We start from the raw sequence: 12992 nt of genomic DNA on the forward strand, positions 1-12992 counted from the left end.
ACGACACCCGACGCATAGAGTCGAGTATCGAAATCACTAAAAGCTGAAGTTGCACAAGCAATGAAAATTTGATAAACTAAACTCACCTTCGATGTCACAGGCTGTTTTTATTTCAGTAACTCCGTTCTTTTTTGGACCACACGCGGCTTGTCGTTTGTATATTATTCACAAATGAGTTTCGTGGGAATACACTGAACGATTCACGTTACACAGCCGTTGTTTCAATCATAAAGTATCGGTGCTTGGCAATGTCCCGAATACATGGCGATCAGAAGAATCGCCATGCGAATTGCGCAGAACGCGGTCAGATATTTGAAAAATTTCCATTGCACGCGGCATCGGGCTTCATTTGAAATTTTCTGGCGACTTACAGCCTAAGAAAATACGTTGACCTTAGATATATTCAGTCATTTCTCTGAGGGTCTAATTAGTAGAAAGAGTCCTGCAAAAATGATTCTGAGACGAAAAGCTTTCGAGCTCTGAGAATCGCAAACAAAGGAAGGCTATCTTTGGATTTTTTCATTCCAAATATGGCCGATTTTGAAAAGTACTTAAAACAATTCTTTGATGCACTGCATCGACGTAATCTTGCGAGAGGAATCGATTGCGCGCAGTCCGATTACACTATCAGTTACTTCATCTCGCTTCTTCGTTTTCTCCATTTTTTCACACTTCCAACAAGCAATCCTAGATTTTTAAATTCTTCGCATAAAAATGTGATTGAGATCCACTGACCTAACACGTAGGTTTCAACGTGCAGCATTCTGCCGTCGGTACTCATTTCCATGAGCATCTTCTTGCCGCCGACGGCGTAACGCTGCCGTTTCAATTTGACGCCTGTGAAAATCCAGTCTGAAGTTTCGATGGCAGATATGTATTATCGAGTAATCGTCTGTGCTCGCGTACATAACATAATATGCATCATGCAGCGCCGTGGCTGGATTTTCACGCACGGCAAAATTCTGACGCAATTTCGAATAAAAAATAAGCTTCAGGCGACTGTTGAAAACCACTCGTTGAAAAAATATGTATATGGTTTAATGGGTTTGGTGAGTAAAAAAAGTTCGATTTTTTCAATTTCAAAATCCATTTTAAGGTAGATACAAACTTTGTCGCTGTTTGTGCTAATTTTTCTTCCAACAAGTTTCATACAAGTCGGTACGACGTTGGCCAAAAATTGGAATCTGGGCTCTGACCTCATCAACGACTGTCATATCTAAAAAATTGAATCATGATTATTAAGAATCTCATGGAAATGATGGCCTTTTCAAATGATAAAAAAAAAAAAAAACGATTATTATACAAATCCCGCTGCACTGTCGGAAAATTTAAACTGATCTCATCTTGTATTATTCTGACTATCTTGCTTTGTTTGCAGAAGAAAAGTGAAGTCGAGTTATGAATTGAAAGGCGGTTGAATGAAATGACCGGATTCATAGAATTAGACGAAATGCGTTCGTTACCAATATCAGCGACAATCATATCTTCCGCGAACTCCAACTCCTTAAGCACTTTTCCCCAGGGATCCGTTAGCTGCGTGTGGCCATAAGCTACGTAACCAGAACCGTCTACTTTGGCCGGAGATACGCCGGCAACATAAAGCTGGGCGTCATTGGCACGAGCGCGTTGCAGAAGAGACCAATGCAAAGGTCCGGTAGTCATGTTAAAAGCACCAGGATAAAACATCAATTGGCACCCTGACAAAGGATGAACAGCAGAGTAACTACGGGAAGGCGGGTACGCGGTAAGATGTTTGGATTGATTGCGGATTACCTAAGTTACGGTACAGACGAGCCAACTCTTCAAACCGAATGTCGTAGCAGATTCCTAAACCAATCTTCCAGTTCTTGATGTGAAACGTAAGAAGTTCATTGCCAGCGGTGAGGATGTCACTTTCTTTGAATGTCATTTTTCCTTTTACGTCAATGTCGAACAAGTGCACCTGTACAAAGTTATTAGTTGAAAATCAGGTCTTATCAACATTTGGGTTCAAAGTTGAATTTCCGCAGCCTGCGGGGCCTGCGTAAGGCGCCCCATTTCCGAACAGTGCGGTAAAACGACGTCGGCGCATGCGCACAATTAAAATGCGGTATTTTTCACATTACGGCATTCTTTGATTAATGGGCTATTTCGATTAACTCAATTTTACGCACTGTATTATTGATCGTAAGTTACTTCAATTTATCGAACTGCCAGTGGCATCGTCAATGCTTCCCAAATCGAACTATCTGCGCGGATATTCCAAAAAGTAAAGTACGTGTGTGACACGTCCAATGAGTCATTCCACGTCAAACCATAGATTTTTAAATTTTATTTTTCTCGCAACGAAACATTTTTTCTCACTGGTATAAATATTGAAATGGATTTTTCACCACGATCTGCACGACCAAAAATTCTGGAAAAAAACACTATCGTATTCTTCGTTCAATGTCCAATAAAATCCGAAATTTTTATGATCTAGAAACAATGTATTATAGGTGAAAAAGAATGAAAAACATTTTCCGCAGTGTTTGAAAACGTTACGCACGCTCCACAGACTTCGAAAATCGGAATTTCCATGTAGTTGTTGTAAAATATCCGATTTCGACAATGATTAGAAAGTGCGTTTATATTTGGTGTTCTTTGCCAAGTGGATGAAACTCTGACCATCGCTATCTCAGATGTGATTGATAGGGGTGTGCGGGTACCCGAAATTTCGGGTACTTTAACTCGGGTTCGGGTCGGGTTTGCATTGGGTCGGGTTTCTTGGCAAGCCCGAAATCTTCGGGTAGTCCGAAATTTTCGAAAATCTCTGTTCGCTTTAGAAATCCCGGTATTTTTGGAGAAGCGAAAACAGCCACGAGCAAAATTTTCGAAAACTTCGCAATTTTCGGCAAACCCAACATTTTTCAGGAATTCGGGAATTTGAGTAATACGAGTTTTTCGGGTAATCCGAAAGATTCGGGTAATCCGAAAAAATTGGCAAAAATACCTTTCTATATTTTCCGATGAATTTTCCTTCGGAATCCCAGACCGTGCAAGTGTTGAAAAACTTTTCCCCATCTCTTTCCGGAATCGAACCACCGATTACATAAATTCCATTTTTTTTAGCTGCAGCTGATAGCGCAAGACTTGTTTCACCCGCGGGAACATTTTCAGCGTAATTTGGAAAATGTGCTATTTTGTGAAATAAAATAATGTCATTGAATTTGTCTCTGCAAGACGGTAACCGGGCCTGTCGGTCGTGAGATTAATTGACCCGCTAAGAATATGTATAGGCATAATGTTGATAAATTTCATAAAAGTTTTTGTCTTTTTCATACAGCCCTGTAAAAAGAATATGGTAAGAATGTCTGTAATAAGTTAGGCAAAATTATTAATTGCTTTCCGTACTTATGTGCGATCGTTACTACCGGGTAGTCTTATCGTTATTTTGTCACAGACTTGTCATCAAAAAAGGCATTAATTAGAAGGAGTTGTGAAAGATATAGACGGAAAAGATCTCGAAATAAGAAGCTATTATGAAGATAATTGAAGCTGTATTAAAATAGTAGGAAGCGAAAAACGAACTGGAAGCACTCAACATATGGTATATTAACAAGTATGTACACAAAAAATTGTGGCATCATGTATAAGGAATCTAATCAGAAAAATTAAAATAAATGCAATATCTAAACCATTAAAGACAGTAATTAAACCGAATAAAGAAGTAAAACGTGTAGGATTAATACAAAAAAAAAAAGGTTATCAGACGTTGAGAATAAGTGTTGCTTTTATAGTTCGAATCATATAGACCAACGTCACATATTATTATGATAAGTATAATAATATACATAGACTCATAGAGATACAATACGTAACAATACAGTTTATATTTATGAATTGCTATGTGAAAATTGAAATGTATTGAACTGAAGATTACAATAAATTTTGAATTTCTAATTTTTGTTCACATAATATTAGTTGCAAACCTATTATTTGATTTGATTGAAAAGAAAATAGACAAAAAAAAAAAATAAAAAATTACGAAAAATTGTCGCGGTTTTGTTACATCGTCAATAACACCATAACTCTCAACTACAAGATGCTATAGAGATAAGCAGACTTTCGATTTCAATTTTAGACAGTATACCTGTAGTAAAATAAAAAATTTCCCTACTGAAATGACACGTTTTTGACACTAGTTCTCCGGCTATTTCTGTTCCGCGTTGCATGTAGAATTGCGCTGTTCGGCAATTTTACGTCAGCGATGAGTGAGCTGTGTTAATAGTCAAAATTTGGGGAGTCTAGCCAAAGTAAGTGGAATATTATTCGGTCGACAAAAACCATGTATTGCATTCACTCAAAAGTGTACCGGCACACAATGTACTCATAGAATTCATCCCTGTTCACTAGTATTTTCTTGTGTTTGAATACATACTAGTCAGACAAAGCTTCGGATTTTTTGACGCAAGTTCAGCAAAACCATAATAAAACAAAACATACTCATATTTTTCAATCTTCGATCCTTCAAAGTCATTGTAAAAATAAGAAAATAGTGATTTTTTCCCAATATGTCGTTACGATAACGTTACTAACTTCAATATCGTCACTCGGGCATTTATAGTATGTATGTATGCATGATATGATTATAGTCAACTCGATTTCATGCATGATCACTGTTTGTTGAATTAGAGGGTGCAGATTTTACCAGTTCCATAAGGTGAATTGAAGCACTCTGGCAGTGCAACGACGTCGGCGCCTTGTTGTTTTGCTCGTTCGACAAAAGAGATTGCTCGAGAGATGTTTGTCGCTTTATCGTCAGTTACGGCAAGTTGTACCAGGGCCAATCGAAGACCTTTAATAAGATATGCATTAGATATATTGACATCATCGATCGCCAAAAGTACAAAATTGTTTCCATGAAATTGGCAAAAATCATCGTACGTACTTGCCATTGCTTTACTTGACTGTCGAGCGATATTGCTCAATGCCATGGCCATGCAGATACTAACTGATAGGTTAGGTCCGATTGGCTATATTATGTGCTACAACCGAATGATGCGACTTATGCTAACTACTTGTAGCTACTGATAAGAAAGAGATGTGTGTGAAGCAGCATTGAGAGACGAGGAATCCAATTTTAGGAATACACATCGATGTATTATAGTATTTTAGATATATTTCAAAGAACTCATGGAAGGAAAGAAGTTTGCAGCTAGATATGTAGTAGAATTTAAATGCAGTTAACATCAACTTTCTTACGTTATTTGAGGTTGAAGGAACCAAGATGTTGCCAAAACTGAAATATCAAATATAACATTTATCAGAATGGCACTGTTGTATTTATTCGTTCTTTCTAACTTGAAAAGCCAATAAAAATATGTGTATTGTATTGATCATAAGGTACAATGTATAACCAGTCATTTTGGTAGAGATGCATTTCTATAAGGTACACCATCCAAAGTTATGGAATGTATTTGAAGCATAAGTTCAAAAAGAAAGACAAGAAAATGTTTGGTTTCATCGAGTATTTCCTCACCAGCATATCCAGCCTTTTGCAATGATCAGTTCGACAATGAATATTATTGTTTATGCGAATGGTTGTGGGTTGTGGATTCGAAAGCTGCTCGTTTGGCCTATCCAAAGTGTCTAAAATAATATTTTTCTCATCCCACTGTTATTCTGTTTTCATTGTCAGTGGTCATCTCGTCGGTTTCATTATGTTGGAAGGCACAGTATAGTCGCAAACTTATATTTTGACTACATTATAGTCAAGGTAGAATCTTAAAAAATGTAACAATTTTTCCTAATGAAGAGTATGTACTGTGATACTTATGTACAAATCTGCAAAAGTATCAAGTATAAAGCTCAAGTCAAGTCCACTGTCAAGTATAGGATACAGCAGCGATTCCTAAATTAAAAATGGACAAATTTTATTAAGAAAAGTTTATGATACAATTGTTCGTCCAGGGTAGTCATAAAATAAAATTACGTTATGAATGAAAGTCATTTTCTAGGTGACCTAGATCTGGACCTTTTATGTTTTTTGCGCTTTCTTCTTTCTGGCGATTCAGAACATCTTCTATCCTTTCTTTTCTCCCGCTCCTTATCCTTCTTTCGATTCTTTCTACTCGATCGTTCTGCCGAACTATCGCGATTCCGGTGTTTCTTAGATTTTTTAGATTTTTTCGGCTTTTTTTCGACCTCGCTACTATCCGAATTATTTCTTTTTCTTGTACAATCGGGACTACTGTCGTCACTGCTCGACCGTCTTCTGGATTTCTTCATTTTTCTCTTTCCACTGGTAATACTTTCATCGTGTTCTTTATTTTCCTTTCTCCCTCTTCTTTCCTCTCGTTCTCCATCCAATGATTCTACGATAGGCAAACGACTCTCAATGCCTGTGTTATCTGTATCTTTATCCTTGTACTCCTGATACTTGGCAGAGTCTGAAAATTAATTCAACGATATATTAAAGACTAAATCATCAAGTTTTTACTTGACATCGAAAAGTTTTTAAAAGGGGTTTTTAAAAAGGATAATTTCGGAACAACTTGCAATGAAAATCATACGCAATTTTGTAACTTATAAGACATTGTTCGACAATCCAGTTTAAAAACCCCGTACAATTAGTCAAAATCTACCAACTTAGGACTTTGCCATTTTTCAGATACTCTTCTTTTGTCACTGCTTGAACGACAGATTCATTTACAGACACGACGTTTCCTCCTAGTGCCATTTTCACTATGAATCTACCCGCGTCGTCGTCGAGACCTTCAATCTGCCCATAGGAATCCTTTTGCTTTCCAGCAATCAGTTTGACAAAAGCTCCTTTTATAAGTTTCAGTTCTTCTTCTTCCTTTGTTCTTGGTTTACTGTTTTGTTTCTGCATTGTTACTTTATCTGCACCAAGTCCCATTCCTTTTGGCCTCAGGGCAGGTATAGATGCTTCGACTAATCTAAAAAAAAGATGCAATGTTTACTTTGTTATGTGAACTAATCATTTCGCATTCAATATGTTATTATATTAGTAACTGGGAAAAGTAGGTTTGACTCCAATGTAGTGTTATTTGTAAATATTCGTACTTCTCATTTTTACCAATTCCTTTACCAGGTTTCCAACCCATGCCACGTAGCATAGCCATTCCATAAGCGTCGATTGGAATGCTCTCATAGTCCTCCAAGGTTGACTGAAATAACAAATTAGCTCTATGAAGGATATTTAGTTCCATTTTTTGTATCCAGAAGTGACCAAAACCATGGATTGGTAATTTTTTTTTGGTAATTTTCAGTGGAACCTAAGGTCTCTGACTTGAAAGAACTCATTTTATCCGTACAGTAGAAGTTTGATAACTTTGCAATAGAATAGATCAAGTTCAACATCGAACCTAATAGCTTTTGTTCGAAAATGTTCATGAAAAACTTGACCACGCAACTACAGGTATGAGTAATATTAAAAAATGTAACTCTAAAATGGTGACTGGAAAAAAAGGGCAATTGTTATACATTTAATTAAAACTTGTAGTCGACATATAATATTACAAATGATACATATTGATGATAAGAATCTCGATGCAGAGTTGGCAAGGTGCGCTGTTAATAAGAAGTAATGTTTAGGAAAGTAAAACCTTTTTATCGTGAAGAATTTGTCATTTGTAGCACCAAGTCTTCTGTAAACAAGTTTTCATAAATGTGACCAGTCAGAAATGCACTGCCATGACGTTTATAACAACCCAGAAATGCGCTTTTTGAAATATTTCTGATCGACCTAGCCTCAACAAATTTTCCAACGACGTTTAACAGAAGTTTGAATGTCCATCTGCAAAGTCGTATATTGTCGACTGTTTACTGCTAAAGTACTCACAGTAGAGGGGATATGTTGTTTGCATGCATGGATATATGCATGTCAAGAAAGATACTTAGACGGTGATTCAGGAAGTAGCTAGTTATCGAGCTCCTACTATAAATATTTGAAAAGATGTGGTCATAAGGTATTCGGGAAATTATCAAGAAGGAAATATCACCAGAAAAATTTAGACAGACTATCAAATATTCCTATTCCATTACTTTTGCAGTGTACTGATCTGATCTCATTTTTCCAAATTCATTGCGTTTCATAAATATTGAAAGAATCGTCAACGGTCATTAGAATATTTCTGATTTGCTTGACAGAAAGTATAATTTTTTATACTCACTGAACCCAATAATTTAACACTGTCATTCGAAACTCCACTAAAAATATTCGTACTTGTAATGTGTGATAAATGGCTGCTCGGCAACTGTAGGAGACCGTTATACAAGCATGTGCCATGAGCGTGAGGTACGGTTTTGTTGGCACAACCTGCTAGGCTAAGCCTCTTGCCGATTTCTATGCACTCATGTGTGGATTCGAAATACTGTAGTTCCGAGGCAGTCAGATTTACGGAAAACTCAGTATGATAAAATATAAGTTTTAAAAATGCCTCTTTGGGAGGTAGATAAATTTTACAAAGCATTTGGTGTAGAAGTGAATATTACTAAGTATAATAAATTACCTCTTGTTCACCAGCTAAGGAGGCGGCATCTTTAACAGGTAAGGAAAAAATACTTGGGTCGTTGCCGTTAGTTTCTGTGCTATGCAGATCTTGTAGGATTTCTTGCGCCGCTTGCTCTTCCAATGTGTTAGGCAGTTTGGATTCTTCAGCTTTGACCTCCTGTTTTATCGTTGCAGATTGTACAGGTTTTATGTCAGCTTCGTCAGTGTCCATTGCGCCAATTGGCTCCTTTTTAACCACAATATCAACCACATCTCCATTTGAATTTGTTTTCACTTTGGGCTCAAAGATATCTGCGTCAATTTTATTAACTATTCTATCATGCCAAGTTTTTGATCCTCGCATAGGTATCACCAGCGGTTCATCTTCTTTTTTATCTTCCAAACTGCAAAAGCCAAATATTTAATTTAAGGTTATGTTTACAAATATTGGTATGAAATATTCCTGTGCTGCTAAAGTGGCGGCTTACCCAATAACCTTTATCGCTTTTTCATCCAGACACTCAATATAATCAATCTTCTTTTTTTCGTTTTGCACTGTATTTTTCAAAACTGGCTTTTTTACCGATTTTGAAAAGCCGAACGAAATTTTCCTCACCTCGTCGGCCATGATTGACACTTGACAAGCTGATCGTGGCTTTAGACTGGTCTACGAATCATATAAATCCGAATTGCAACCATAGGCAGTGAGCATGGACTGTTTCTCTAGACAACAAATGTGTCTCACCCAGCCCCCTGACACACGCTGCTAAAAGTGGTTCGCAAAATGTCCCTCGATTCTGCCGCCAATCTCCACCACTAGTGGCGCTAGTAGTTGTCTGGCGTACCAAAGTCAGCCTGTCAGTAATTTTATATTTATAATATATCTTCCGTCACCGCCATGATCAGGAAAGCGCTAATGAATCGAGAATCCGAATAACGCGAACGTGGTATTTTTTTCAGGCTCATAAAGCTCCATGCTCAATCTTGTTTTGATTTGGCTTCAAAGCACTTCGAAGTGAAGTTTCGGAACACATTGCCGTACACAAAGTTCTCAAATCACAAGGCAGAAAACCTGTTGAATTCCCGCGCGATTTCTTATGTGGGAGGTAGTATCGTGTTATTTATCAAACGATTCAACAATTTGAAGTAAATATTTTCAAAGTTTAATCGGTATCTCACCTGCAACATTTTTTCAATGACATGAACATATTATTAATTTTTTTCATTCTCTATTGCTTATTCAACTTCATGTCAATTTAAGAGGTTATAGTATTGCGAGCAGTCAGTAATGATTTGCCTCGTTAGCATTTATACTTCTATAAGACCGGGGATCGTTTGACTAGCAACAATCAGAGGTGAAAAATTTACTTTAAAAATCTATTAATATTTTCGACCGGGCAACTAATTTTCTTGTCAGATTGTAAAAAATTCTTGACGTGCTCTGGATACGAATATCATTGCAGGTATTTTACAATGAAAGTTATGGAAGTCTCCGTTGAAGAAAAGGATTGCACTAACGAAATAGTTACACCTCCCAGAAAAAAAATGAAGCAAGGTAATTTTAAATACTTTCATTTAATTTTGCGATTCTATCTATTACAAGAGCCAAATTCACAATTTTAAAGTTTTGGACTCTGGTGAACAACATCTTCAAGTATTTGACATGAGCCAAAAATTTTTACAAATCATTGTATTCACAACGCAATTGATTACACAACCTAAGGTCTGTAATAAATTTCAGCAAGAGATTTGTTTAAATCCTTTGTTAATTTTCAGCTCAACTGCCATTTCAAATGGTCAGTTCATTGGGGTCGCCCAATACAATTGGAAACAAGAAGAGGAAGCTAGAATCACCATCACCGGTGGAAAGCAAAAGTCCTAGGACTGGGAAGATAGTTAAGAAACAAAATGCGTCCAAAAGGGCCAAGAGTAGTGAAGTTGAAATTATTGAAGTGGATGTTTCGGATGTGGAAAATGTTTGTGATCAAGACAATGTTAAGGCGTTAGTGGAATTTAGAGAAGAAGGTGCAGCCAAGCATGCTGAAAAAAATCCGATTGATAGTGAAAGTGATGTCAAGAAACGTAAGGATTACGGTTCGTTAAACAGGTTTTTAAAAAAAGCACAGAGCAAAGAATCAAAGGATGATCTCCAACTTTTAGCAATGAGCGATTATGAATGCGGCAGCAGCAAAGATAGTGATGCTTCATTGAAAGTAAAATTAGACTTACAAACATCAAAGGAAGTTCTCGAGCAAAGCTCCAAGAAAATCGTAGAGCAAAGTTCGGAAGAAACTGCGGAACAAAGTTCAGAATCTAAAAATTCTACAACTCAGATCAAAGAGAATAGTGCCGTCTCGACAAACATTACAGAATCTCAGTATAATATCGAATCACTTCAAAATACTGAGCAGAACACCAGTACTGAGGAGAAGAAGCTCCTTCCTGAGGAGACGAAAAATTCAGACACTGATTCAACTTGTCATCGAAAGGATAGCGTACATTCTGATAGCATTAATGCTAAGAATGACGAATCGGATTCTGATACTGGTGGTTCATCATCGGACGAAGATGTAGACGACGACCCAGATAAGTCTAGTAATGAGAATACAGAAAAGGATAAAACTTTAGAAGAAAATGACGGAAGCAAAACACCTAGAAGTGAAAAGTCGGGTGTATTCAAAAATAGAAAATTAACTCCAAAACAGATTGAAAGACGACTTCAGAGTGCTAAGAAACGCGAAGAGAAGCAGCAGTTGAAAATGGTATGTTTCTTTATATTTACTTCACCCAAAGTATCTTTTGTGACTTTTATGACAAGTAAGTAGTAACAACAGTATTATAGTTTTCAATTTGTTCACTCAGGAAAAAAAGAAAAAGCGAGAAGAGCAGCGTGAGAATCGTAGAAAACAGAAGGAGGAGAAGGAGAAACTTGAGAAAGAACAAAAGCGGAAAGAGAAAGAAATGAAGGAGTTGAAAAAGCAAATTGAAAATGAGTGAGTACTAAATACGTGTATAATTTCTATCTAGAATGTCAGAACTGTAATAAAAATAACATATACCTACTCGTGTTACAAGACATTATGGTAAAGATTATAACAATTTTTTTGTGCTAACCTTATATTAGTTTAACCAGTCTTAATTTTTGCAGGCAAAAACAGAAAGAGAAAGAGGCAAAGGAGGAGGAGCGTCGGAAGAAAGAGGAAGAGGCTGAGCGTAAAAAACAAAAGGCTGCATCTAATTTTGCAAACTTCTTTGTTCCGAAAAAGCAGGAAACAAAAGCTCTTGAAGAAGACGGTGTAGTTAAAGACCAAAACTTCATGCCATTTGAAGTCAAAGTAGATATGAAGGTAGCTCCGATAACCAGGAGGAATCTTAATAATGAAACAAAATTAACTTTCGATGGATTGTTCAACAAAGGAGTCTTGAAAAACGAATTATATCTCAATCAGCTCAAACGAAATCGCAATGATGTCGGTAGATCCGGAAGAACTTGGCCATGTGAGACCAAGGATGATGTTGTTATCATTGGTAATTAACTGTTATGTATCGATAGGCTTAGGTGCATTTCAATACGAAGTACCCAATTTCAATTCTTTTCCATCGATTTTTTATTCTGAACTGTCAGTGGCAAGGAATACCGTGAGTTTTTAATTTCCCATTTCGTGTCTATCGAAATAATATTTTTCTCAGAATTTTTCCACATAGCTTCGCAAATCCACTTCCAATAGTCTCTAAAATAAGAATGAGCATTCATTTTGCAAAGTTTCAGCCAAATACTTCCTATTTTATATTTCGGCATGGGTTTATTCGAGTTGCTTGTTTTATATTTTTTTTTTTTAAATAAAATTCATTTGTGCGGTTATTTAGTACTTATTTTTGTCATTGGAAAAAAATGTTAAACGAGCATTGTCAAACCCGTGGCGTAAAAAAAATGTAATACATTCGATTCATTCAATTAAACTTAATTAGAAGTGCAGTATAGAAAACGTAAAGAAACGTATATAGTATAGAAAAACCAATTTGAAAGTAGTGAAAACGTAAATAAAAGCTGTAAAATAATTATCTAGGTAATCAGTGATCAAATTGAAAAAATTGTTTTCACAGTGGATGGTATATGGATTATCAAATTTCAAAGGACAATGTCTACGTCAGTTACTACAAAACTCATTCGAATTATAGTTCAGATATATAAGTAAAGATAATAAAGTAAGGGTTATCTATTTCGTACCATGCAAAGTAATCTTGATAATATGTTATACAGATGAAGAAGATAGTTCCTCTGATGCGGTGGACCAAGGGGATGCCGCAGTTGTAGAAAAGCATCATCCCAAGTTCTTTATGTTCGCCGAGAATCGTCGACCACCCTTTTGGGGAACGTGGAGGAAGAAAAGTACGCATATAAAGCCACGGAAACCGTTTGCTAAAGATCCGGTAAGTACTTACAAGTTCTGCATTTATTTATGCGCTTTTGCTTTGGCCTGGCAGACATTTAGTCGGAACGTTAAACCAGAACCGA

At 36.6% G+C, this 12992-nt stretch overlaps 3 protein-coding genes and 1 long non-coding RNA gene across 6 annotated transcripts in view; 2 read left to right on the plus strand and 2 right to left on the minus strand.

Annotated features, from left to right (window-relative positions):
• Positions 1-1025: 1025 nt before the first annotated feature.
• On the minus strand, positions 1026-5740 carry LOC124303061 (omega-amidase NIT2). Of its 2 annotated transcripts, XM_046759812.1 has the most exons (6): positions 4910-5740; positions 4670-4816; positions 2972-3156; positions 1774-1942; positions 1464-1697; positions 1031-1216 (listed from the first exon to the last, which is right to left on the minus strand). In XM_046759812.1, exons 1-6 carry the CDS (start codon positions 4959-4961, stop codon positions 1125-1127), a joined length of 879 nt encoding a protein of 292 aa, XP_046615768.1. In that variant the 5' UTR covers positions 4962-5740; the 3' UTR covers positions 1031-1124. The 2 variants fall into 2 exon arrangements, with proteins under 2 accessions (XP_046615767.1, XP_046615768.1); XM_046759811.1 differs by having other exon boundaries at positions 1026-1216; positions 4670-5740.
• On the plus strand, positions 4166-5952 carry LOC124303072 (uncharacterized). Its single transcript, XR_006907823.1, has 2 exons — positions 4166-4274; positions 4656-5952. It is a non-coding gene; the product is annotated as an uncharacterized LOC124303072 (long non-coding RNA).
• LOC124303054 (G-patch domain and KOW motifs-containing protein) lies at positions 5878-9236 on the minus strand. 2 transcript variants are annotated; one of them, XM_046759793.1, is made up of 5 exons: positions 8965-9233; positions 8496-8880; positions 7048-7151; positions 6610-6920; positions 5878-6410 (listed from the first exon to the last, which is right to left on the minus strand). In XM_046759793.1, the coding sequence occupies exons 1-5, from the start codon at positions 9102-9104 to the stop codon at positions 5968-5970; spliced, it is 1383 nt and encodes a 460-aa protein (XP_046615749.1). In that variant the 5' UTR covers positions 9105-9233; the 3' UTR covers positions 5878-5967. The 2 variants fall into 2 exon arrangements, with proteins under 2 accessions (XP_046615749.1, XP_046615750.1); XM_046759794.1 differs by having other exon boundaries at positions 6293-6440; positions 8965-9236.
• A 237-nt stretch (positions 9237-9473) lies between these two features.
• Positions 9474-12992, plus strand: part of LOC124303047 (chromatin assembly factor 1 subunit A-like) — a 28217-nt gene continuing 24698 nt past the window's right edge. Inside the window, exons 1-6 of the mRNA XM_046759774.1 lie at positions 9474-9582; positions 9940-10031; positions 10253-11238; positions 11339-11469; positions 11625-12004; positions 12738-12907. Coding sequence (XP_046615730.1) covers positions 9950-10031; positions 10253-11238; positions 11339-11469; positions 11625-12004; positions 12738-12907 — 1749 coding nt within the window. The 5' untranslated portion in view covers positions 9474-9582; positions 9940-9949. The remainder of the gene's footprint in view (positions 9583-9939; positions 10032-10252; positions 11239-11338; positions 11470-11624; positions 12005-12737; positions 12908-12992) is intronic.

The sequence above is a fragment of the Neodiprion virginianus genome, chromosome 4 (genome assembly GCF_021901495.1).
Source record: "Neodiprion virginianus isolate iyNeoVirg1 chromosome 4, iyNeoVirg1.1, whole genome shotgun sequence".
Lineage (NCBI taxonomy): Eukaryota > Metazoa > Arthropoda > Insecta > Hymenoptera > Diprionidae > Neodiprion > Neodiprion virginianus.

Excerpts from the sequence above, each read along its gene's own strand:
- LOC124303061 (XM_046759811.1), bottom strand. The coding sequence starts at position 4,961 with ATGGCCATGGCATTGAGCAATATCGCTCGACAGTCAAGTAAAGCAATG. Across the intron at positions 3,157-4,669 it reads CAATTCACCTTATGGAACTG|CACATTTTCCAAATTACGCT; the intron begins GTAAAATCTGCA and ends TTCACAAAATAG. Across the intron at positions 1,698-1,773 it reads TCGTCTGTACCGTAACTTAG|GGTGCCAATTGATGTTTTAT; the intron begins GTAATCCGCAAT and ends ATCCTTTGTCAG.
- LOC124303054 (XM_046759793.1), bottom strand. The coding sequence starts at position 9,104 with ATGGCCGACGAGGTGAGGAAAATTTCGTTCGGCTTTTCAAAATCGGTA. Across the intron at positions 8,881-8,964 it reads AAAGCGATAAAGGTTATTGG|TTTGGAAGATAAAAAAGAAG; the intron begins GTAAGCCGCCAC and ends TGGCTTTTGCAG. Across the intron at positions 6,411-6,609 it reads GAAAAATGGCAAAGTCCTAA|ACTCTGCCAAGTATCAGGAG; the intron begins GTTGGTAGATTT and ends ATTAATTTTCAG.